General features: G+C 45.6%; 1 protein-coding gene across 1 annotated transcript; it reads right to left on the bottom strand.

Moving 5' to 3' along the window:
• Positions 1 to 7,810: 7,810 nt before the first annotated feature.
• Positions 7,811 to 20,728, bottom strand: LOC136652206 (wnt inhibitory factor 1-like). Its single transcript, XM_066629133.1, has 5 exons — positions 20,488 to 20,728; positions 13,958 to 14,053; positions 12,764 to 12,868; positions 12,241 to 12,336; positions 7,811 to 8,181 (listed from the first exon to the last, which is right to left on the bottom strand). The coding sequence occupies exons 1-5, from the start codon at positions 20,726 to 20,728 to the stop codon at positions 8,072 to 8,074; spliced, it is 648 nt and encodes a 215-aa protein (XP_066485230.1). The 3' UTR covers positions 7,811 to 8,071.
• Between the last annotated feature and the right edge of the window lie 3,990 nt (positions 20,729 to 24,718).

The raw sequence follows: 24,718 nt of genomic DNA, 5'->3' as shown, positions 1-24,718 counted from the left end.
TTTTTCCAGCAACTGTGAGACAACCATGGGGAAGCACCCATGGGCAGTGCTGTGAGCACTGGTGGAAAGGAGACCTATGGCAGTCAAAACACAGTGGTGGAAAGAAGACCATAGGAGACCTTTGGCAGTCAAAACACAGTAGGGCAATGTATTCAAGAAGCCACAAATGCCGCAAACTTTCCATTTGCCCTTATGAGCACTCCCAATAAAAGCCTAACAGTAGTGTCAAAAGACCAGGCGTGGTGGTTGAGGATCTCTCATTGGGTTTTCTTGTTTGAAAGTCTCTTCCGATCAGCAAAGGCGTGACACGTTTTAAGCAGCTACCGCACATGGTGGAAAGGGAAGCATTTCAGCTTATCTAGAATTTATTTCATTTCAGTCCATGTAGATATGCCAGAGAACAGCTCTTCTCCATGGATTCAGCTAATGTGCTTTGGAGACTACCCAGTGTCAATGAAATTGGAGACGCTAAGGAACAATCTAAAACAAGCCTTAACAGATAGGCAGTTTGTTTGAACATTAAATGTAAAGTGAAAATTAAAACTAAAGTAATTTTAATTTAATTTTGCTAAATAAGTCAAGTTTTAACAGGAAAAAACAAATGTTCAGATCTTGCAACGTGTCCACCTGTCCAATCCTTGTTTTTCTAAAAATTACGATACAGGACTAGAAGAAGAAAATAAACCACCACCACACTGGCTCTCAATGCAGTTCTGCTGTGTCCAGCCGCTCCTTCATGCCTGGGGGGTCCCGGAGGGTGGAGGGCCTGGTGCTTGCTGGCGCTTACCATCTTCTTCCTCAGCACTTCAGGAAGGCTCCCCCGGACCTCGACTTGCACTTCAGATCTTGTTGCTACTTAACTCATCTGTTTATGGCAAGAATTGAAAAAAGCATTAGATCCTACCCTTCAATATACTAATCATCGGAATTTGAAACTCTGGGACAGTTTAAGCATTTATTTACATGTAACATGCCAGCATCATCAAACTGCTGCAGACCCTGTGAACCATTGGAATGCCATATATGTTAGCAATGGACTTTTTCACTGTTAATTAAAGGTTAGACAAACAAAATGATCAACAATCTCTGCTTGATGCTCTGTGAAACTTTATGCACTCTTATGCACTTATGTAGGAGGTTATTGCAAATCCACACCGGTAAGTTTGGGGGCTTTATGGCAAACTTGGAAGAGCTGTCAGGTTCCACCCATGTCTTAGGGATCAGTGCTTCAGCTGCAGTGAAACTTCTAGGGCTGTTGCAGCTTTTGCAAAACCATTGGGCCTCAAGGCAGTAACTAGTAATCACAACTCCCTGACCTTCCATAACAATTCATCTCCTACATAATAATAATAATTAATAATAATTAATAACTAGGTATTTATATACCGCCTTTCTGGTCATCAGATTACTCCTCTGACTTTATTCAAGGCGGTTTACATAGGCGGGCATTTCTAAATCCCTCAAGGGGATTTTTGCAAACATAGAGTTTCTCTCTTTCAAGAACCAACAACATTTCAGAATGGATCTTCCTGGTTTGGTCTCACTTCTGGCCTCCAGTTCTCCCACGCAGGCTGACAAGCAGCTCCATCTCTCACATGGAGGGCAGCCAAGATGCTTCTTGCTCGCACCAAGAGCAGGTGGAATCACTCAGCTTGGCTTGTCAGCTGCTTCATGGTCTTGCCATTCTCAGCCGTTCAGGGAGCTGCTGGTGTCCTCGAGCTGACAGCCTTCTGATTTTATCTTCGGGCTAACAGAGGCTCTACCCTCTAGACCAGACCTCCTGCCATAATCCAGTCTTGCAATATCTTACGTACTTCACTTTAGTAAGTCTAGTTCATAGTATGTTGTTTATCAGGTTTTTATTACTCCATTGTCCAAACAGGCCCAGTCAGGTCTTCAAGTGAGTTGCTTTTTGGGAAACCCAAAGAAGCATTTCAGTTACCCTTTCCATATAAATAGGGAAGACTTGGACTTGTGTTATGACTCCCAAGACCTCAGTCTTTGTCTCTTGATGGTGCCCCATCTAGCCTAGTCCCAAAGCACACAGAATGAAAGCAAAGGGAGAGGAAGTGGTTTAACGAATTGGGGTATGCTTTATGGACCATCCCCTTGCAACTGAGCACACAGGCTTGTGAGCGACAATGTGTGGCACTCATGCATTTGTCTTGCTATAAACTCATTGTCTGGAAAGCCTCCTGACTCTTCAGTAACTTCAGCTGCTCTCTCACTCTTCCACATTTTGGCAGCCATTGCAACCCATGCCCCAGGAGCAACATCAACCATCTTCTGAGATCATTTTCAGCAATAACAAAAATTCATCAGTATTAATGTGGCATTAAAAGTCTGTATAACAAGGCTATTCAAAGTCTTTAATTAGAGCCAGATTTACAGCCTATAATTACAGTAAGTCTCTGCTAATGAAGAGCAAGGGAAATTGTACATCAGCCGCTTACAGCTGTTTTGAGGTTATTTTTGACAGCATGAACATCCAAATGTCTTTACTTCTGTGAGAACATACTCAACTGCATTGTTCACATCAAGTAAGGCTTAATCACACATTTATCTATTGTGGCTAACGGGCCTTATACTGCCTTCGTGGAGATACAGTCATAAGAACATAAGAGCCCTGTTGGATCAGGCCAAAGGCCCATCTAGTCCAGCTTCCTGTATCACACAGTGGCCCATCAAATGATCCAGGGAGCACACAAGACAACAAGACGCAACCTGCGTCCAGGTGTCCTTCTTTGCATCTGGCATTCTGAGGTAGTCCATATATAATAGTAATTGTTTCCTTTGTATGAGCTGCTCCACGATTCTTTATCTGCAGATCCTGCTGATAGTTGTTTTATTGAAAACCTAAGTACAGTGGTTCTTGGGTGTTTTAGACCAGGACCCACTTTTCATGATGACAATCTGTCTGGGACCTGGGAAGTGATGTCATTAACCTGGAAGTGATGTCATGCCCAGAAGTGACATCATCAAACAGGAAGTGACATTGCTGTGATGCCAATGCTTGAAGTGATGTCATTAAGCAAGGAAGGACATCACTTTCAGATTCTCACCTAGGAACTCATAAATTTCAAATGACAAGAGAAGACATTCCAGCATGGAAGCTTTTCCAAATCTCTGTAGCATGCTACCATTGCTACCAAGCATTCCACCTGTAAAATTCAGTAGACTTCTTATATTGAGGAGTGTGTGAAGGGTGTGCTTGCTTCTGGCTAATGTTGAGCATGGCACTGATATATTTTGAATATGCCCATCATGGGAGTCTTCCATCTCACTTAGCCCTACAGATCAGCCACTTGCTCAGTCCACTCACCCCACCGCATCTTTCCTAGCCCCCAGATCACCCACATGCTCAGTCCACTCACCCCATCTCTCCTAGCCCTCTGATCACCCACATGCTCAGTCCAGTTCCTCCACCCCTCTCTCTCCTGGTTGTGTCAGTGCTTTAGTCTCTGTATGTGCTGCACATCAAAACTTTCACCATGAATCCTTCATTATGGGAGGAAGATCCTTTTCTGAGCCCCGAATCCTCCCTCCCAAACTTTGTGCAAGAAGCTTTGCAAAGGAGCCCATCCAAGGCAAGGGGGGAAAGGGGCAGCTTCAGACTCCCACATGAAATTTAAGAGTCAGGCTCTGCTCTGTTCTGCCAGTACAGCCATGCTCACTGGAGAAATGAAACAGGTGCTGCCTCGCTCCTTTGCGCCTATGCTTGCTGCTCTAAAAGAGCAGAGGGAGCAGAGCTTTAGAGCAGAGCTCTAAAAGACCCAGAGGGAGAGGCTTCTCCAATACACGACTGACGCAGGCTTGGAAAATGGCTTGCCCACTGCCAGAATCCAAGATGTTGCCACCCAGCTCATTTTGCCAGAATTCAAGATGGCGTTGCCCAGCTTTTTGTGACCCATCCAAAAGCGGGTCACAACCCACCAAGTGGGTTGCAACCCACAGTTTGAGAACCTCTGCAATAGGAGATTTGGAGTGTGCTCCAAAATCTGTAGTCACATTGGGGACTGGGGCTGTACCTTAGTAGAACAGCAGCTGCTTTGTATGCTTCCATCCCTGGCCTCTCCAGGCAGGGCAGGGAAAAATCCCTGAAACGGCTGATATCCCAGAGAGCAGCTGCTCATCAGTGTAGAGCACACAGCTCTTAGTTCATGCATTCATGAAGCACCACAAGATTACTGCTTATTTGCAAAGCCGTCATAACCCAGAAAGGCAGTCTTGAGGGACAGCAGAGGTAGACCACCTCTGAACATCTGGTGAAGGGAATTTTTGACTTACTGTACATTTGGGGGGCCGACGGGAGGCCTACTCAGGTAATTGAGCATTCTGGTGCAGGCACCACTCATCTGCACAGAGACAGATACAGCCTCACAGTGATGGCCACATTTCTCCTTCCTAAGTTTTATTCTCTTACCTTTGGAACTACAGTAGTACTATATTAGGAATTCCTTTCATTGTTTGTGTCTGTTACATTTGTGCTGGGGAGGGGGGGGGGTTTGATGTCCTGCCAAGTCCATTGGGAGGCAGGGGTGCTCTGTTTTCCTTCCAACCCAGAGTCAGAATCCCAGTCTTCAACTAGGAAGAAGCACTTTTTCAAAAGTGAAGACCGCCTTCTGGTCACCTACGAGAATGCAAATTTATAATAAGTCCAAAGTAGCCCTTTTTCTGTAAATAACATACATCATAATTTTTAAAGTTTATCATCAATGCAGAGTACATGTATGTGCTGCACATAACAATGGTAAACATTTTATTTTTTTCTTCCCCAGAATGATCCTTGGTTTAGAACTTCTTTATGGGTCTAGATCAGGGGTGCCCAAACCGCGGCCCTCAGGGCCTCTCAATACGGCCCTCCAGTCACCAATGAGCCTCTGGCCCTCTGGAGATTTGTTGGAGTTCGCACTGGCCCGATGCAACTGCTTTCAGCATGAGGGCAACTGTTTGACCTCTTGTATGAGCTGTGGGATGAGGGCTCCCTCCACTGCTTGTTGTTTCATGTCTGTGATGCAGTAGCAGCAGCAAAGGAAAGGCCAGCCTTGCTTTGTGCAAGGCCTTTTATAGTCCTTGAGCTATTTCAAGACCTTCATTCATTCATATAAGTTTATTCATTTACATATTCATTTATGTAAATTTATTCAAGTTTTAAATGTAAATTAATTCTTTTTTTCCCTGGTCCCTGACACAGTGTCAGAGAGTTGATGTGGCCCTCCTGCCAAAAACTTTGGACATCCCTGGTCTAGATTTTCAGACACACAGACAACTCACATAATTTCTATTCCTAATTTTCTTTAATAAGTTTATTGTCTTTTGACATTGTTTCTGTGCCGAGAGCAGAATAGGTGCCTTTAACTTGAAAGTCTCACTAGAGCAGACTTGAGGCAAGTTTGACATTCTACAAGCTCCACAGTAGAAGGCCAGAGGCAATGTTGCTATCATCTGAATATAAAGGCACTTCACATGTGCAGCAAAGATGTGCCTAAGGGAGAGAGAGAAGCTTGTTTCATTTTTTCCTCTTCCAGGTTCTGTTACAAAAGTGCACAGTAATGTAGAATATCTCCTTAAAGGCTGATCCCATGAGCCAATCTTTTTAGATGGCAGCTCATAGGATTGGATGTAAGAATTGTAGCATCCGTGCTATTGTGGGACCACACACACACACACACACACACAAAATCCCCAGCATTGCTGTAGCCATACTCTATCATCAGTGGTGGTGTTGCTTTCCCATGTGCGGCAGAAGGCACTAAATGTGAGACAATAATATCGGCTCCTTTGGCCCTGGAACAAAAGTGTAATCCTGAGCCATTGTTCGGTTGTAGAAACAGCTTTGTAGCTTTCTACGGCAAATGAGGCGGAAGAGATGGCTCTTTCAACAGGGAACACAAACCCCAATTTGCACCACAGCAACTAAAGTCAATTCATATAATTAGGCTTCATTCTTATCTACCCCTTTAAATCAATGTAATTATACCTCCATCTACAACACAGACATTGAGATTTTCAAGTTGCAGCCAGCAGTTTGTAGGAGCAATTCATCTGCCCAGGAAAAATCTTAAATGAGGAGAGCAGTCTAATGAGCAAATACTCATTTGCACTTTTGTTCTTTAATGCTGACAGTAGTAGTTAAGCCTTTGGAGTCTGCTGAATTCAGCATGCATTTTAGGAAAAGGCAAAAAAGAGCAACCGGGTTACGTTCAGTATTACATGAATTCGGTTTTAACGCACAATTTGCCTGTTTCAAATGTGACTTCTACCATGACACTGACACTGTTTAAAAATGAACCACACAATATTAGTGTTAAGGTAGTCTTTGTGACTTGAGTTGTCAGCTTCTAGTTTGGTAAGAACTGCATTAAACTGTACCTATGAAAACCTATTCCTATGCTCAGCAATAACATGGGCAATCAAGAAAAAGTTAAAACCTGAACAGCCAGCAGATGGTGCTATATTCAAGCAATATTTTGATTTTTTTTTAAACTACAGTGGCAGTAGTCACTGCCTGACTTTGAGTCCAGACATTGAGCTCTCTGACTAGAAATCCCAGATTAATTTTTTTTAAAATATTGCAGCAACCTGAGAGTTAAGAGTTCTGAAAACATGTATGTTCTGATATATACCTGATCACAACTACAATAAAAAATTCCTTCCTCTTCTGAGAAATCTGGGCTTTTTATAGACAGAAGCAGCCCTGATTGGTTGACATTTATAGGAAGCACACTTACACTTATAGTTACTTTGGATCTGATTGACCTCTGCCTAGCAATAGTCACATACAGCAAGGTTGTGTGTTACAAGTTATGTGCAGGTCAAACAGCCCAAACCTAAACAACTTTCCAGCATTAATGCAAGTGTGCCAAGGAGGGCTGCAATTCTGACATCACTTTCCTGGGAGTAAGACCCATTGAACACAATAGGACTTACTTCTGAGTAGATCTGGTTAGGATTGTCCCCGGGGCGTGCACTGTATTCTGTGGTGAAGGGGAGGACACAAAGGCCTCCTCAAAGTAAATTTGTTCCCTTACCTTAGGACTGCACTGCGGCTGCATCGGCATTGACCAAAGGTGGTCAAGATTGAGCTGATAGCCATGCGAGTTAGCTCCAAACAGAAGATGTATATCCCATGTGCACAACTCTTATGGAACGGGTGAATTCACATTAGCCCTCTTTGCACACAAAATGCTCCTCATATTCAGTAAATCCTGGGAGTGAGGCTACATCTCCCTATGTATTTGCAGCCCACACCCCCCAACAGGTGCACATTCAGGTTTCATGAGAAAGGAGCTGTACCTGTGTACTCCTTGCTGGTAGAAGTCCTGGATTACCAAGACTGCACCATGCAATATATGGCTACTGCCTCTTTCACATAAAACATGAAAGTATGACTGCCAGCAGGTGCAGTGATCGAATGCAAGGAATGTTTTGTGAAAAGGGATCTATGGTGGTGCCGATAGGGCTTGCACAGATGGATGCACCTTTGGGTGTGGATGTGCTTCCATCTCTCCCTGTCATTTGCTGTACAGAGGTAACTGCCAGCTGGTTCCTGTACACATGAAGACCCATGTGTGCACCCAAATTTCTGGACACAGGCATCCAAGCACAGGGTACCCACAGGGTACAGATTCTGATCCAGCAAGATTCTGATCTGCATCTGATCTGATGCAGAAAACTGCATCTGCCCAGAGATGTCTCTTGCTGGATCAGGCTCCTTGAAAACAACAATGCTTATTATATTCATTATATGGGACAACACATTCCATGCATGAGAGTGAAACAACAGTGTTATAGAAAAATGCTTTATTCAAATAAAATAATGTTATATGTGCTAAAATGAAAGTACTCACATGCATTCAAATTCTCCACATTCACATATACCTGGAACACCCTCAATTGGCTTTGTTATTGTCCGGAATATATAAAATGTATTTGCTCTTAAATATAAGAGAGCTTTTTGTTAACATATCAGAATTTGTTTTAAAAACTATTTTAGAACCAAGCAAACATTATCCTTTTCTCAATGATTATTCATTTTAAAAAATGGAGCTCATCTTCAGAGAAGGCTATTTCATTGCTTGATCTTCTTTGTACAATGTAGACCAGAATATGGTGAACGGCATCTGCACACATCTGGAGCAATACATTTCCCTCCATGGTGACAAGGTAGTCTACACAGTGCTGAAAAACAAAACATTGATAAGGGTGCAGCTTCCATATTATGAAACTTCTGCTATGCAAAATATCACTGGATTACTGCAATTATTCCTCAAATGATGGCACGAAGAAAATTTCAATAAAATATAGCATCACAATATCCATCTTTGGCAAGGTCTGAATTTTTTAAGTCCCATTTTTGCAGAAACAATCACCATTATTTTAAAATAGGTAAATGTCAAAGAGGCTGTGGCATCTAAAATCCACAGTTTATTTTAATGTTGTAAGTTCCATGAAGGGTTTGTAAACCTTTTTCAAAGGGATGCCAAAATTGTCCCAAACACAGGAGCCAAAGGCAAAACTATGCAAGTTCCAGGCAAGCAAGTTTTCCCCTCGTAGATGCATTTTTGATATTGGGTAAGGTGTTCAAATGCAGCTGGGGGCATGTATGGTATGTGGTGCTCCTGTAATGGCTAACCCAGCAGATGTGAGCATTTCTCCTACTTTCTCTTTCTGAATGTGCACTGAAAGATAGCTTTTATGCCCCTAAAGAATGACATTGTAGATGCTGCAATTGTGCTCAAAATCAAAGGTAAAAATTAGCCATGAGGACTTTGGCAATTCTCCTTAAAAACTCAGTGAATGCCCTTGAACCTCAGAGTATCCTCTGCCCTGTCTTTGCTGGCTAAAGGTGCTAGAGATAAGCTACCTGGCCTGGGATGGATTTGTGAGAGTTCCTTTTAGACCCAACTAGATTAGAGCACTTAACTGCAGAGTCTAGCAATCTCAGCTGCTTGGGTTTTTCTGTAGTGCTCTGAATCTGTATTACTGGCATTTCAAAATAGCCCCTTTCCACTGGCTATCCATTTCAAAGGATAAACCTACAGGATTAATCCAGAGACTCAAAAGGAAGTAGCTAAGTACTACTTAAAAGTTCAAGAGCAATCTCTAGAAAAAAAGTCTCCCCCTTTTAGAAGCAGGAGGAAGTTGCCACTGATACTTTTACTGATCTGCAAGCGGCTGCATATTGAAAGACGTTGCAGTGAATCTCAATCTATTTGGGAGCTAGAGGTAGGATTAATATTGGATTGCAAACTTTACTCTTCCTACATATAGTTACTTCTACATATGCACTTGTCAGAACAGCATAGTTACCATATTAGTCCTACAGCCCAATCTCACAATCCACCACCATAACTCCAGGACTGACAGTGCAAAGGTTTCTCCACTGTTCCACAGACCATGCAACAGGCATCACTAAGGCACTGTCACTAGTACGTTGGTGGCAGGGACATATCAGGAGCAGGCTGGGTTGAGGGTGGTTCAGGCCAGAGGCAGCATGGGGAGGATCTCAGTAGCAGCCATGCATGCAGAGATCCTATCCACCATTCCCAGCCCCAACCAGACCCCAGGAAACTCCTTGGACTTACGCCAACAAAAGAGCTGGCATATGTCCAAGGAGACCCATTGAAGACCAGGCAGCCTAAAAAAATAAGTTTTTTGTGTATCTCTCATATGCTGTCTGCTCCTCCCTGCCCATAGCATGCAGTACGCACTCTGTCAGCAGGGCTGCACGGTCTGGGCTGGCAGGGGACAGGATCGGGCTCCTAAGAACATAAGAACAGCCCCACTGGATCAGACCATCGGCCCATCTAGTCCAGCTTCCCGTATCTCACAGTGGCCCACCAAATGCCCCAGGGAGCACACCAGATAACAAGAGACCTCATCCTGGTGCCACAGAAAGACAGACAGTTGCCAAATTCAAGTGACTGTATGCCTGAAGATGAATCCTGTCCCATTTTGGGAAGCTTGTCTCTCTACTCCCCAAATATGCTGAGTCCAGGAAATGGTCCAACAATCTGAACTATTTGGGAACTTAACCATACTCAGATATCCTTTAACATTCACCTATGTCCCAGAGCCCAGAAGCTGCTCTCTTATCCATTTGTATTTCTTTGTATCCAATGCTCATGATGCAGTCCTGTGACCCACACACTTGACTCCTCTTTATGGGCTCTGACCCACCGCCCCCATTTTCAAATCACTGCATTAAGAGACTTGCATGTCTCATTCTGGGTCAGCAGTGATGATAGGGAATCTTTTAGGCTGCCCCTGTGAACATTTTTCTTCCTTTTTTTGTGCCCTGCTGAACTGAAAAGAGAAATACTAGAAATTATCTTGTCAAAACTCTAATCTGTAATGTGGTATGATCATCATGTTCACCCATAATGTCCTTACTTTCTCCAACTGAGCCTGCATCTGGGTGATAACAGACATACAACCTCTAGAACCTAAATTTAAATTAGAGAGCAAGTTTCACACAGAACAGACTGCATCAGATGCAGGGCAAAATCTATCACAAACAACCATAGATTCGCCATGGAATCACCATTCATTTCAATGGGGCTTCCTCAAGGATGCAAACAGGCGATCCATTCCACACAGGGAGTCTTCATCCAGTGAGGAATGAAGTTGGGGAAGGGCTGTAACTCAGTAGTAAAGCATCGGCTTTGTATACAGGAGGTCCCAGGTCCAATCCCTAGAGGCCCAGATGGGGCTGAGGAAAACCCCTGCCTGAAACAAAAGCTGTTACACAGCCCAATCATGAGCTGCCCCGAGTGCAGGGTTGCAGCAGCCCCAAAAATGGCTGCTGCAGTGTTCAGCGTGCCCCAGGCAGCAGCCACCAGCTCCTTTGGCAAAGGGGTAAGGGAAGTAGCCCCACAATGGGGCTACTCGATTCTGCAGCAGCTCTTGAGCCAGTACAGAATCAAAGACTCCCATAGGCTGTGAGGCCCAACATGAGCTCAGGATCTGGTGGAGCTGAGCTCTGCTAGTCCCATCCCTCTCCCTCCCCTGCCACGTCTCCTCCCCACCCTCTCCCTGCCCTCCCCCGCCCTGGAACGCTTCCTCCCCGCCTGCCCCCATGCCCCCATTCACCTCTCCAGCACCTGTCAGTCTGAGTGAGTGACGGACAGCAGACCGCCAGCCTCCCACCAGTGCTGGCCCAGCACAGACTTGTGCTGGGAAAGCTCCAGTGCTCGACTGGCGCTAACCCTCGCAAACGTGCTTTACGGCATGTTTGCGACAGTGCACACCAGCAATAAGCTCGCGTGCTGAGCTCAAGATTGGGCTCACAGTCAGCATAGACCAGGGGTGTCAAACCCGTTCCATATAGCAGGCTAAATAGTGCTCATGGTGCCTGCTGAGGGCCAAAAGTGACATCATTAAGCAGGAAATATCGTTAAGCAAATGATGGTCAGAAATAAGCACTTTGTTTTCAAGCAGGAACTCATCAGCGGCAAATGACAGAAAATATGCAAATTTTGATCATATTTTCAAGATATGGAAGAGGTGCTCTGCAAAGTGATACCTCAGCAGAACCAGTGCTGCTGAATGGGCCACCTGCTTGATACTTGAGCTGTTCCAGAACCTCAGCAATGTCTCCCTCTCTCACCTCTCTTGGTCTGCCCCTTCCCCACAGCATTCCTTGCCTTCTGAGACCTCCTTCCATCTCTTCCTTTCAGAGCCTTGGCAGAAGCAGCACTGCTGAAAGGGTGGCACTTGGAGAGCCCAATTATCACAGGGGCCAGATAAAGAGCTTCCAGCCTGTGGGCCTTATGTTTGACACTCCTGGTGTAGACCATACTGAGCTAAATGAGGCAGAGACTCCATGGCACTTGTTCTTTGCTTTTTTAGTTTATGTTCGAGTGTCATGTTTTATTTCATGAGGCCTCTTTTCACCCCCAAAACATTTCTCGTTCTTTAAGATTGTAAGATGGGGTCAGGACTACAGTACTAACATGGGGAGTCCATGGGCTAGAGCAGGACACAAATCAAAATAATAAAAACAACAACAATTGTTGCATTCTTGTTTTAAAGTTCTGTTATAAGCTGCCTTGGGAACTGTCAGGAGAAGGACAGGATATAAATATTATAAAGCAATGTGCAATTTTATCCATGCAAGATCAACTGAGTGAAAGGAGATGATGCAGCATCTTGGTGAACCGCCAACCACCCACCATTACAGTTAGCATTCCTGCAAAGAGTTCCCTTTGCAGCTTTGGCAAATGTTGTGTTACTCACCTAAATGACAGGCCCCACCAACCCATCCGGTGTTACAGCTGCAGATTCCAGGAGCTAAACAAGCTCCCCCATTCCGACACCCTTGGGGACAAATTGCTGAACACAAAAGACCAACAAAGCAAAGTTATCTCTCTGGTTTAGGCTGCAGAATTTACTGATGTTGTAAAGCATTACAAAACTTTAAATGGAAAAGAAATTAATTTTCCCTCTCAGAACCTTATAAAACCCTGCTATCATTAAAGGCATAAAACCGTCAGCTGAACTGCATCTTTACATCTTTATTTTTTCATATTTTTATACTGCCCTTCCTTCAAGGAGCTCAAGCTGATGTTACAGGTTCCTTCCATTCTTTTGTCCTCACAAAAACCCCAGGAGGTAGGTGAGGCTGAGAGATAGTGGCTGCCCCAAGATCATGCAGGAAGCTTCGTGGTTGAGCAGAGATTTGAATCTGGATCTTCCAGGCAGAAGTCCAACTCTCGAACCACTACAGGACACCATTCATAATTGACTGAAGAGCCCTTACCTTCTTGGCATCTTGATCCTGCCCAACCTGATGCACAAAGGCATTTTACCACTCCATTGACAGAGATGCATTCTCCACCATTCTGACACCCTCCTTCACAGGTTACTGGAAGGAAATCACACAAACAAAGCATGTCAGCAGAGGCAGCACTCTGTATCAAAGTGTCTCATTTCAAGTAAGCTGCTTCTTCCAAATAGCAATTCTAGGATGGAGGTGAGGATCTAGACAAAAATGTCCTAATTTAGCAAACTGCCTCTAACATGACATTTGTATCAGCGTGTTTTATTCTTCTAATCATCTCCACTGGCATGATGCAGCGCTTCATAAACGTAGATCATGTAGATCATGGAAGCATATTAACATGAGCCACAGGGCTGTGGACCATGAATCTTGGGGTTATAAGAAAAGGTAATTAAGTGGAGACTTCCAGGTCAAGGCATGGGATTTGCTCTATTAGAGGTGGGCAATATGTTGCCCACAATTTGCTGCATGAGGGCAGCCCAGCTCTCCCTGCTGAGAATTCCAAAGCTTCCTCCAACCCCTGGCCACCTACAAGAAGCAGGTCATCCTTCTCCGGCTGTTAATTTTCTCTTACAAAAAACTCTCTCTTATGCCACTGTTTCTCTCCTAGCTTTCCCTAAGAGCTAGGAGGGGGTGGAGCAGTTAAAATTAGCCAATAAAGAGTCAAAAGATAAATGTAATCAGCCAGATGACAACAGGCTCTTCCTTCCTGGTATGATTGCAGTCCCCTTCCAGCCTTCATTCCTTGTAAGCAGGGCTGCCTTCAACATTCTTCAGGCAAAGACAATTGCCCTAATGTGGCCAGGGCACCATTAGTCCAGCTTTGAATGCAACAAACCTAAGCCCTTGGCACATATTGTGCTGCCACTACTTCATGTATTCAATGGCCATGTATAGGAGGTGGTGGTGGATGCCACTTCCAATCCATACAAATTCACAGAATGCATGACAAGTGCACATTATGCATTCACATGTACAGCTGTATGTGCAGAAGACTCATGAAATCACGAACCCTGCCTTTACTACAAAAGGCTCAGTGCCGGTGCTATGTAAGTATAAGATTGGGCCCTTAAGCAAGCCAAGTTACAAGCAAAAGGCCAACATACACCAGCTAGCTCTTTATTCTATAGTTGTGGGGGGAAGAGACTGAAAATTGTCAAAAAATTAACGCACCTTTATGACAGTATCTTCCTCCATAGCCAGGCTGGCATCTGCATTTTCCAGGTCGGAGACACTTTCCACCATTTTTACATTTTGGATAGCAAGTTGCTACAAACCAAACAAAAGAACAGAAAAAGGATAAAGTGTTTCTGTGGGGGCCGGGAGGGGGGGAAGACTGCAGAATTCTGGCACGTCAGAAATCCTACCAGTGAATTCTCTAGAGCAGGGGTGCTCACACTTTTTTGGCTCGAGAGCTACTTTGGAACCCAGCAAGGCCCGGAGATCTACCAGGGGGGAAGGAAGCGTCTGACAGACACCCCCTTTAATGTATGGAGCCCCTGCTGGAGTCTAGTCAGTTTAGTCAGTTTTGTTGCTGCATGCCTGAAGAGCAGCTAAAGTGTCAGTTTCAGTGTCAGTTTAGTGTCAGCTAAATATGTCAGTTTAGTTTAGTCACTAGACGAAACTGACATATTAACAGTTTGGAGAGACAGGGCTCCAAGATCTACTCATTTTGCCTCACGATCTACCGGTAGATCGCGATCCACCTATTAAGCACCCCTGCTCTAGAGTAAGTGACAAGCTATTTGGTTCAGCTTTTCACTCAACACGGTACAGTAATTGCAAATTTTATCTGCCAATTGGTTGCGAAACGGAAATCATAAACATAAAATATTCTTATCATGTAAACGCAGTACTATCAAGTGGTAGGAGGGAAGTTCATGGTTTGATAGCTACTACCATAACTGATCATATTAATTCGCTGTAACTCTCACATTACAAAATGAAAGATTTTGTAAAATATATGAATCAGCAACAGGAAGTTACTAAACCAAATCTGCAGGGTAGTGACTAGCCCCTCAGTTGCCAACCCAGACACAAAAGAGAGGTGTGGAACAATCAGCAGCTGGATAATAGGACTTGCCCTGATGTCTGGTTAAAAATGGACTGACTTTCATAATGCTAACAAACCACTGAAAAAATTTCCTGGTTTCCAGGCTGTGTGGCTATAGTGCTGGTGACAGCTATGAACTGACATCCAGCTGGCTTTTGGTCCAAGGGGCATGATTCTTGCTTTGGGTGCAACTCAATTCCCAGACAAGACTATGCTCCAAGCAGAAGAGGCCACACATTTTAGAATGTCTAAAGAGACGATTGGTCAGCAAAAGAGCACATGTTTTGTAAACAGAAGATCCCTGGTTCAATACCTGGCATTACCAGGTAGGTCTGGGAAAGATCACTGTTTGAAAACCTGGAAAACTGCTGACTGTCATAAAGACAATATTGAGTGAAATGGACCAGTGGTCTGACCCGGAATAAGACAGCTTCCCTCCTACAATATACCTCCAGCTGGAGATCCTGAGATGATTTTTGATTTGTGCTTGGAAGCCATGTGGAACTACATAACACAACCAACAACCACATAACAATCACAAAACACAACTAAAAACAGATTCTATCCTCAGATCGTACTTTTTTCCTCTGTTTCCAATGCCACCAGATTCTCCCAGAGCCAAACCAGCCTCCCATCTTCTCCCTCATTTTTCTCCAGAAATGGTTTTCCTAGAGCAAATACTGTTTTTCTTGGAGTTCATTCATGCTAAACATGGTTTACAATGAAAATTTGCTGAGAGGACATAATTCCTCCTAGATTCTGAGGACTGACTGACAGCTAAAAAATGTGCCTGCATATGGGACAAATAAAAAACGGGAGATTGTCCAGTTTGAAGTACAGCTGCTCCGATGATTTCGTGTAAACAAATTATCTGACAAAGTTTAGCTGGTTCTTGCTTCATAAATCATTCATGAGCTAGTCCTGATTCCTATGTATTTTTTATCTGCAAACAATTTTCAATAGGGCATTTCCAGGCTTTCCTCTGGACTTTCATTATGGATTACATTGAGATTCAGGGGACCACCAGGAATTTACTGGCAGCACTCTATAATGTGTAGTGGTGGTCTGCTCCCTGAATGAAAAAATGAAATGTCTAGAAAGCAAGGGGGCAAGAGGGGGAAGTGAGCAATGCACACAAAAAAAATAATGAATGGCAAACACTAAGCTTATCACACAAAGAATAACCATTCCTCAAAAACTCATTTGCGAACAAGATCTATTTGCATAAATGCTCATGAATGACAAATAGTAAGAACAAGTACAGACCACATGGAAATTTCATGGTTTGTTGTAATTAGTGTTACCCATAAATATTAGAAAGATGAGTCCATTTCTACTATTTGCTCCCCCTATCCAACCCCCCTTTTTATAATTAAAAGCTGAAACCTAATTTTCAAGACTGTTGGATAAAGACTGCTGTATAGATGTAATTTTTAATTTAATTCAAGTAGTTGATAAAATATATTTTAATACATTTATTATAATTTGTCTTCATTCTGCTATACAATTTTTATTACTATTTCCATTTTTCATATCTCATTCTCTCCAGAGTCTCATTTATCATATGCATTTATACCTGCATGTTTTCTTAATTCTTGTTCTTTTTGTTTGTTCATTTACCATAATTTTATGTTACAATTCATATGTCCATTAACATAGAAAGTGGCCTTATACTGTCAGACCATTAGTTCATCTCCGTCAGTACTGACAGCATCTGTCCAGGGTTCAATGGGGGGTCTTTCCTAGTCCTACTTGGAGATGCCAGGGATTTAGTTAAGTGTCCTTTTGAACACATACAAAAATGAAAACAGTTCCAAAATTAATATATCCCATATAACTTCTTTTTACATTGCAAACACATTACAGTGCTCCACATATATTTTGGTTTCGATCCTCAAAGAACCAATGGCCCAATACTATGCTGTGCCAGGATACTGCACATTGCAACAGCAGAGGCTGCTTTAATGGCAGATGCAAAGCAGCTCCACCAGTGCATGGCGCAGAGCCGATGGTGGAGAGGCCAGTGCAGCCTCTTGCATGCCAGTGGTTGACTAAATACCTGCTGCAGCAGGTAAGTTCACACACATGAGGTGGAATGCAGTGCAGGAAGGCAGAATGGAGGAAGGTGTGAGTGGAACAGGGCAGTGATGGGGGCGAAGAGGAGGGCAGATCAGGCCTGGGGGGGGGGGGGAGAGATTCAGTGGCAGCAGCACACAGTGAATTCTGACTCTCTTTCCAGGCCTGATCTGCCATATCAGATCAACTCAGATCTGCTCCAGCAACAGAGCTAGCGCGGGTCCATGTTGACCCATAACGGCTGCTGGGGCTTTTCCTGAGGCAAGGGGGAAAAATGTGCCCTTACCCCGAGGAGACCTCCAGCATCCAAAAATTCCCTGAGGGATACAGCAGAAGCCGTGCCAGTACAACCGCACTGCTTCGTGGGCATTTAGTTAGGACTAGGCTGCAAGTGCTCTTTTCATGGTGGGGGGGGGGAAACACACCATATCCGCAGATTCCATATCCATGGTTTCAATTGTCCATGGATCCGTGGCCTCCCACCCACCCCCTACACCCACTATGGAGGCTCTTCTGAGCCCCACAGAGGCCACATGCATCTGCCTGTGGCCTCTGCAGGGCTCAGAATGATTATTCCAAGCAAAAAAATTACTTCTGGTTTTTTTGGCAAAACCGGAAGTGACATTTTTATGCCTTTAAAAGGCATTATGTTGGCTGGGAAAGCCCCTCTGGGGCTGTGTATATGCTCTGCCCAACTTTTTCTTTTTTTTGGGGGGGGGGGAAGATGAGGTGAGGGGAGAGATGCATGGTCTTCTTTATAAAAACAAATATTCCCTGCACATCTTGCAGGGTCTTTTCCCCCCATCTTCAGGGACCCACTGCTTTTGCATACATTGGCCAAACCTGGACAGGGACCATTTATTTCTTACTGAACAATTGCACAGACTTCTGCTTGCCCAGTTTTCCTTCTGTTTCCACAAGCAAAAGAACTAGACACATACACGCACATAAAAAGAACATATGAAGCTGCCAACTGGGGTGGGTGAGTGAGCTCTGGTAGCCTGGCCCCCTCTGGAAGATTCCACGCCCCTACCTATACATATAAACATATGTCTATCGCCCACCCGTTGCTGGGAACTTCATCTGTTCTTCCATGCAGCTCTGCCTGGTCTTCTCATTGACTCTCTCTTATCCTGCTGCCAGGATCCCTTAGGCAACCTTCCCTTTACTTGGTCCCCTAATAAATCTGCCCACATACCTCTGCTCCTTCAACCCCTTTCTGACTGAGAGATGCCAATGAACTACAGCAGAAGCCAGCCTCACTCCCTATCACTGCCCTCTGCAATGTGCCACCCCAGGGTGACCTTAGTCCATTTCTGCCCAACACACAGGTGTACGAATTTGGTCCATGTTGCTTATATGCAACATCAGGCAGAAATGGCTTAAAGGGTTGACATTCTTCAGTGTCTTCTCTGCTTTGTGGTCAACCCCTTTAGTCTTCTGCACCCTCAACTTGGCTCTTCCAGCACTTTTGTCCTTTACAACCATGAGCAGAACAAGTGCTTTCAACCTCTTTCCAGACCTTACTATCCTGGGGCCTTCCTCTGGACCTGTTGCAGCTTCTCAATGTCCTCCTCTTAAAATGTGGTGCCGGAACTGACTGCAGGTCCAACATGTGACTAGCCTTTAAGACAAATTATTTGCCCCCTTCCTCCCCCCCCCCCCATGATCAAAGCAGTTTATCCTGAAGACAAAACAGGTTTACAAAATAAAGATACAGTACTTACTATTTCTTTATACAGTCTTTATACAGTATTTTCACCCAGATATTTATTCCAGGACTGCCACTGGCTGAGAGGCATTTGTCAAGTGCTACAGCTTTCTTAGCCACCCCAACAGAAGAATACTTTGGTCACAATTCACTCACGCTTCTCAGGTTACCACAACATTCCTGCTGTCACTCTGAGAAGGGAGAAGACATTTGCTGTCCCAGCGGCACAACTAGAGGGGGGCAAGGCACTAAGTTTTGCAGGGGGCCTCGGTGTGGCATGCAAGGGGCCCTTCCCCCTGCCCTTTGGAGCCATTCCAGACAGGGGAGCAAAACAGAGGCAAATGCCTGGAATGGCTCCAAAGGGGAGAGGCCCCTTGCATGCCACAGTAAAACTTCCTGCAAAACTTAGTGCCTTGTCCCCCCTCTAGCTACGCCACTGCCCTGTCCACTGGGCAAGGTCTCCATTGCAATAAAGAACTCTCTTGTCTTAAGGCACTGAGGCATCCAACATTGCAGCTCAACAACACACATTTAGTCTGGAATAAACAAATAATGGTGGGGAGGTGTGTGCCTTGATTCAGGCACATCTGTCCTTTGCAGGCTTACTTAGAAGTAAGCCCCACTGTGTTCAGTAGAGCCCCTACTACTCCATTGCACAGGATTGCAAGGAACAGGGTGACCAGATGTCATAACCACAAGAGGACAAGGCACCCCAAAATGTAGGACATCCAAGAAAAATGTAGGACATGACAAAATAAAAGCCAAAAACACTAGTATACGTATTGATATCATGTGGTTAATTTAAACACTATTACTTATTAAATTTGAAACTATATTATGTATTATTTATTGCATATAATTTATTAATTACAAGAATGCACTGACTGCAGGGTCCTACTCTTGAGGAAAAGGAGGGCATTTAAGTTATTTTCCAGGACACAAGGATAAAAAAAGGACACATCCTGGAAAAAGAGGACACCCGGTCACCCTGCCTGGGAAACATGCACAAGATTGCAGTTTTGCAAGATTGCAAGTCCAGCTCCCTAAAAGCCCCATCTTAGGCATGTCTACTCAGAAGTAAGCCCCATTACACTCACTGGGGCTTACTCCCAGGAAAGTGTGAATAGCGTTGCAGCCTAACAGCCCGATCCTACGCATGCCTACTCAGAAGTAAGCCCCTGCACAGTCAATGGGGCTTACTCCCAGGAAAGTGTGGCCAGGGTAGCAGCCTAACAGCCCGATCCTACGCATGTCTACTCAGAAGTAAGCCCCTGCACAGTCAATGGGGCTTACTCCCAGGAAAGTGTGGCCAGGGTAGCAGCCTAACAGCCCGATCCTACGCATGTCTACTCAGAAGTAAGCCCCTGTACTGTCAATGGGGCTTACTCCCAGGAAAGTGTGGCCAGGGTAGCAGCCTAACAGCCCGATCCTACGCATGTCTACTCAGAAGTAAGCCCCTGTACTGTCAATGGGGCTTACTCCCAGGAAAGTGTGGCCAGGGTAGCAGCCTAACAGCCCGATCCTACGCATGTCTACTCAGAAGTAAGCCCCTGTACTGTCAATGGGGCTTACTCCCAGGAAAGTGTGGCCAGGGTAGCAGCCTAACAGCCCGATCCTACGCATGTCTACTCAGAAGTAAGCCCCTGCACAGTCAATGGGGCTTACTCCCAGGAAAGTGTGGCCAGGGTAGCAGGGGTGGGTGCAAGTGCTGCTCCCTGCCGCACCAACAAGTGGCTGTGATGACCCACCCGTGAGTAGGGAGAGGCAAGGCTGGTGCGGGGTGGGGGAGAAGCCTGAGGAGCTCTCAGCAGACAGAGAGCAGCAGCAGCAGGAAGCCCGGCAGCCCTGCGGGGCGATACCAACCGTACTGGCAGAGCTCGCCCTCGTAGCCCCTGGCGCAGAAGCAAGTGGCGTTGCGGATGCAGAGGCCGCCGTGCTGGCAGGGCGGGCTGCAGACGGCGCGCGGGTCGAAAACGAAGGGCACGGCCACGCCCCGGGAGGCCTTGGAGGGCAGCGCGCGCGCCGGCTGCGGGGCAGAGAGCAGCAGCGGCAGCAGCCACAGCCACAGCCCGGGCGCGCCGCGCGCCGCCACGCGCCACCCCATCGCGGCACGCGGCGACCAGGGCGCTGCTTCAGCCTGGCCCTGTGCAGCGGGAGGAGCGCCCTCTGGCTCCTTCCTGCAGCCCTCCCTCCTTCCCCTCCTCTGCCAGACCCTTCCTCTCCTCCCGCTCCCCCCCCTTTCCTTTCTTGCCGCATTGCATTTGGCTCGTGAATGGCAAAGGCAGAAGTGCCCTTCCTTAGCCTGCAACATGAAGACCTGGCAGGGGCAGATCCAGTGTTTGTGTCCGGAAGGGGCATGAGCACTACCAACTCCAGAACCCAGGTTCACCAGGCGGGTAGACCTGGGCTCCTGGTTGAACTGGATGGCCTCTCATGGCCAAGGTCTACCAGCTGGGTAGACCTGGACTCCTGCCGGGCCTTAGAGCCCAGTTCTCCTGCCTGGATAGACCTGGGGTCTCGCCTGGCCCTAGAGCCCAGGTCTGCCCCCCTGCTTGACCCACCTGGACTTGGAGCCCAGGTCTGGGTAAATCCTGGCTCCTCCCTGGCCTTAGAGCCTAGGTATACCAGCAGGATAGACCTGGGCTTCCGCCTGGCCTTGAAACCCAGGTCTACCAGCTGGATAAACCTAGGGTCTCACCTGGCCTTAGAACCCAGGTCTGCCCCCCTGGTTGACCCGCCTAGACTTGGAGCCCAGATCTATCCTGCCTGGACTTGAAACCCAGGTATATTAGCTGAGTAGACTGGACTCCCGCCCAACCTTAGAGCCTATATCTCCCGGATGGATAGACCTGGGGTCTCGCCTGGCCCTAGAGCCCAGGTCTGCCCCCCCTGGTTGACCCACCTGGACTTGGAGCCCAGGTCTGTCAGCTGGGTAAACCTTGGCTCCTGCCTGGCCTTAGAACCTAGGTTTACCAACAGGATAGACCTAGGCTCCCACCTAGCTTTGGAGCCCAGGTCTACTGGTTGGGTAGACCTGAGCTTCCATTCCAGCCAATCTCACCGGTGCCCGCCCATGGCATGTTCCTCTGGAACCCAATTTTGCTCCTCAGCCCAGCAGGCACCCTTCCCTACTGACAGTTTGGGGGGACCATGCACCCATGGCCCCCCCTTGGATCCACCCCTGAGTCAAGGAGTGTTTCCTTATGCTCCAAAAACCAATTGTAAGCATCTAGAGAAAGGCTTTAGATTAGCAATTTTCAACCTCTCTCATCTCATGTCACACTGACAAGACACTAAAATCGTCAAGGTACACCATTAGTTCTTGGACAATTGACAAGGCACACCCTGCTGCTGGTGGGATGTGCACACCTCCGCCCTCATGGCCCTACTAATAAATGATCCTCCTCCAAACTCCTGCGGCACACCTGTGGACCACACATGGCACACCAGTGTGCCTTGGTACATTGGTCGAAAATCAGTGATTTAGGTAGAAGTTGATGTGACAGTTTTATGTTCAGCTCTTCGCTGAACATGTCACAAGAAGAGGGTTGTAGATAAACAAACCCAGGCTTCAGGGAAATTCAAACCCCAGGCAGCAGAATTTCCCCAGTCTGGACTTCCTGGTGGGCTGGGCCATGACAAAACATTCTTTTAAATATTTTTGGAATGATATAAAAAATTGAAGTGGGGGTCACATCATGAGGAATGGGAGAGTTTATCTTGTGTCTGCAATTTTCAGCTGTAGAATCTCATAATTTCAGTCTGGTTATATTTGTAGTTATAGAAAACAATGTCACACTTTGACAGAGTAATAGCCTGTAGCCTACCAAGAGCGGGGGGGGGGCAGTACGCCCCAATGTGTGCTATAAGGGGGGTGCCAATGAATGCTTGGCTAGGGGTCCTATCCAATTTTTCAGCACCAGTGCAGCCGCAATGCAGCCCTGAGGTAAGGGAACAAATGTTCCCATGCCTAGAGGAGGCCTCTGTGTCTGTCTCCCCACCAGAGGATGCAGTGCACACCCCACTGGTACGGCTGCACCAGTACTAGAAAATTGGGTAGGATTGGGCTGTAGATCTCCCATGAGGACCTCCAAGTGGAGGCCAGGTCTACCAGCTGCTTTGAATTGCTTCTGTGCAAGTCAATCTAGTAGTCCATCCAGTTACCATAGTATTGTTCAAACTGACTGTCCATGGCTCTGCAGTGTATCAGAGAAGGCTCTTTCCAAGTCCTACCTGGAGAAGTCAGGAATGAAATTGGAGCATTCTATGTGTGCTCTTCCACCTTCACTCATAAACCTTCTATGGAATCATCTGACATCTGACTGAGCCCAAGCTCCTCTCTCCTCAGTCCCACCTAAGCAATAATTGGGCCTGAAAGAGCTTCCGCTCAGCTGTCCTGCTATCAAGAGTGACCTTCTGTAGCTTTTGCAGTTCTTTGAAATAGGTTTTTTCCTCCCATTTTCCTATGCAAGCCTTTTCTTCTAAAACAGTAGAAAACACCAGAGCTTCCATTAATAATTCTCAGTTTTTATTCTTGAGTTCAACTATCGAACAGCTAAATATTTTTTTTCTTGAAACACTAGATGCTTACATAATTACTATTTATGCACAGAGCCCAGTTTTTAATATGAGGAGGGATGGAGCATTGGCAATACTCCATAATACCCCAGAATATGATTTCCAGAGGTCCAGGTTAATTAACAAGCTGCTTTTTTTTTCTATTTTCATCTGTGCTTCCTTTGAGGGTCTTAAAAGGATTAATATGAAAGAAAAAACAACCCCTTAGTATGAAATGTAGTAACTACCCCTTCAATTGAGCTAATTAGATGCAAGGATGAATTAAATAAGCTTGTGCAGGTGTCTCATTGAATTAAATACATTTGTTTAAACATTATCTCCACTATTCGGGATTCGGTTTAATCACCATCTTTGTGCACCTAAATTCATGTAAGGGTTTATCAGTTGGGTAATCTGCATTTTTTAAAGAGCCTGAGTCATGCAGATTGTGCCTCATTTAAAACAGAAGTGTTTGCCTTCTCCTTAGGCATATTTTTTTTTTAATTTCCAAATAATGTTATCTCTTAAGAAAAAAAGATTCAAAAGCACAGATGCTGAACACATGGGTTCAGGATACTGAACCAGACATCCAAATAAATAGATACATTCAGGAACTATGGACACTTTTGAAAACAAAATAACATTTCACCCACCATCAATGGATATTAAAACAGGGTTATACAGTTGGATATACAAGTTGTCGTGCTGGCACTAGGGGGCATTTTGTCACCTTGCAGCAATACAGTGGCCAACCTGCAGCCCACATGCAGTTGATTTTCTTCTGTGCATTACCACTGTGTCACTGAAGAGGCTTGTTTGGGATGGGAATATGAGGGGGGGGCAGTATTTTATATTCGAGGGTAATTACTGCCTGTGGAAGCAGAAAGGAACAGAAGCACAATTCACTACTCCCCTATAGTAAAAGGAATGCTCAAAAGCAATGGCAGTGATGTTCAGTAGTTTCCACCCAAGTTTTTCAGCCAGAGTTGGCCACATCAGGCACTGACAGAGGGCTCAAGTTCAATAGAGATTATTAGAGATTGAGAATAGAGATAGGTTGAGAATGCATTCCTGGGGCTTGTGCTTCCCCAAGGCTGTCCCTTTAAGTGCTGTCCTCGGCCCTGACCTAGAAGTAATTACAGTAACATGATGACACCACTGCATTTACTTCCAGCATGCTCCGAGGCTGCAGTCACTCAGTGGCCAGGCCGCCTGCTTTTTTTTAGCTTTGGAAAAAGCAGGAAGCTGTTCTGAGTGATCACCCACTTCTTTCAAAGTGGGCGGCCAGGCCACACCGAGCAACCATAGCCACTCTGAGTGGTTATGTGTCACTCAGAGCAACCGGACTGCCTACTTTTGAAAGAACTGGGCAGGTGCTTAGAATGGTTCCCAGTGCGCCATCAGGGAACGGGTAGGGGGGAAATTGGGCAACCCAGTACAGGGCGTTGACCCAAGGCCTCTAGCAGCCTGACGGCAGCATTGATTTCAGCCCATGCGCATTGATTTTTATTCCATTAGATTTCAGTTTCAGTTTATT

Source organism: Tiliqua scincoides, chromosome 5 (assembly GCF_035046505.1).
Source record: "Tiliqua scincoides isolate rTilSci1 chromosome 5, rTilSci1.hap2, whole genome shotgun sequence".
Lineage (NCBI taxonomy): Eukaryota > Metazoa > Chordata > Lepidosauria > Squamata > Scincidae > Tiliqua > Tiliqua scincoides.
Note: the sequence above shows the minus strand (reverse complement) of the source record. Positions and strands in the feature narration are given on the sequence as shown.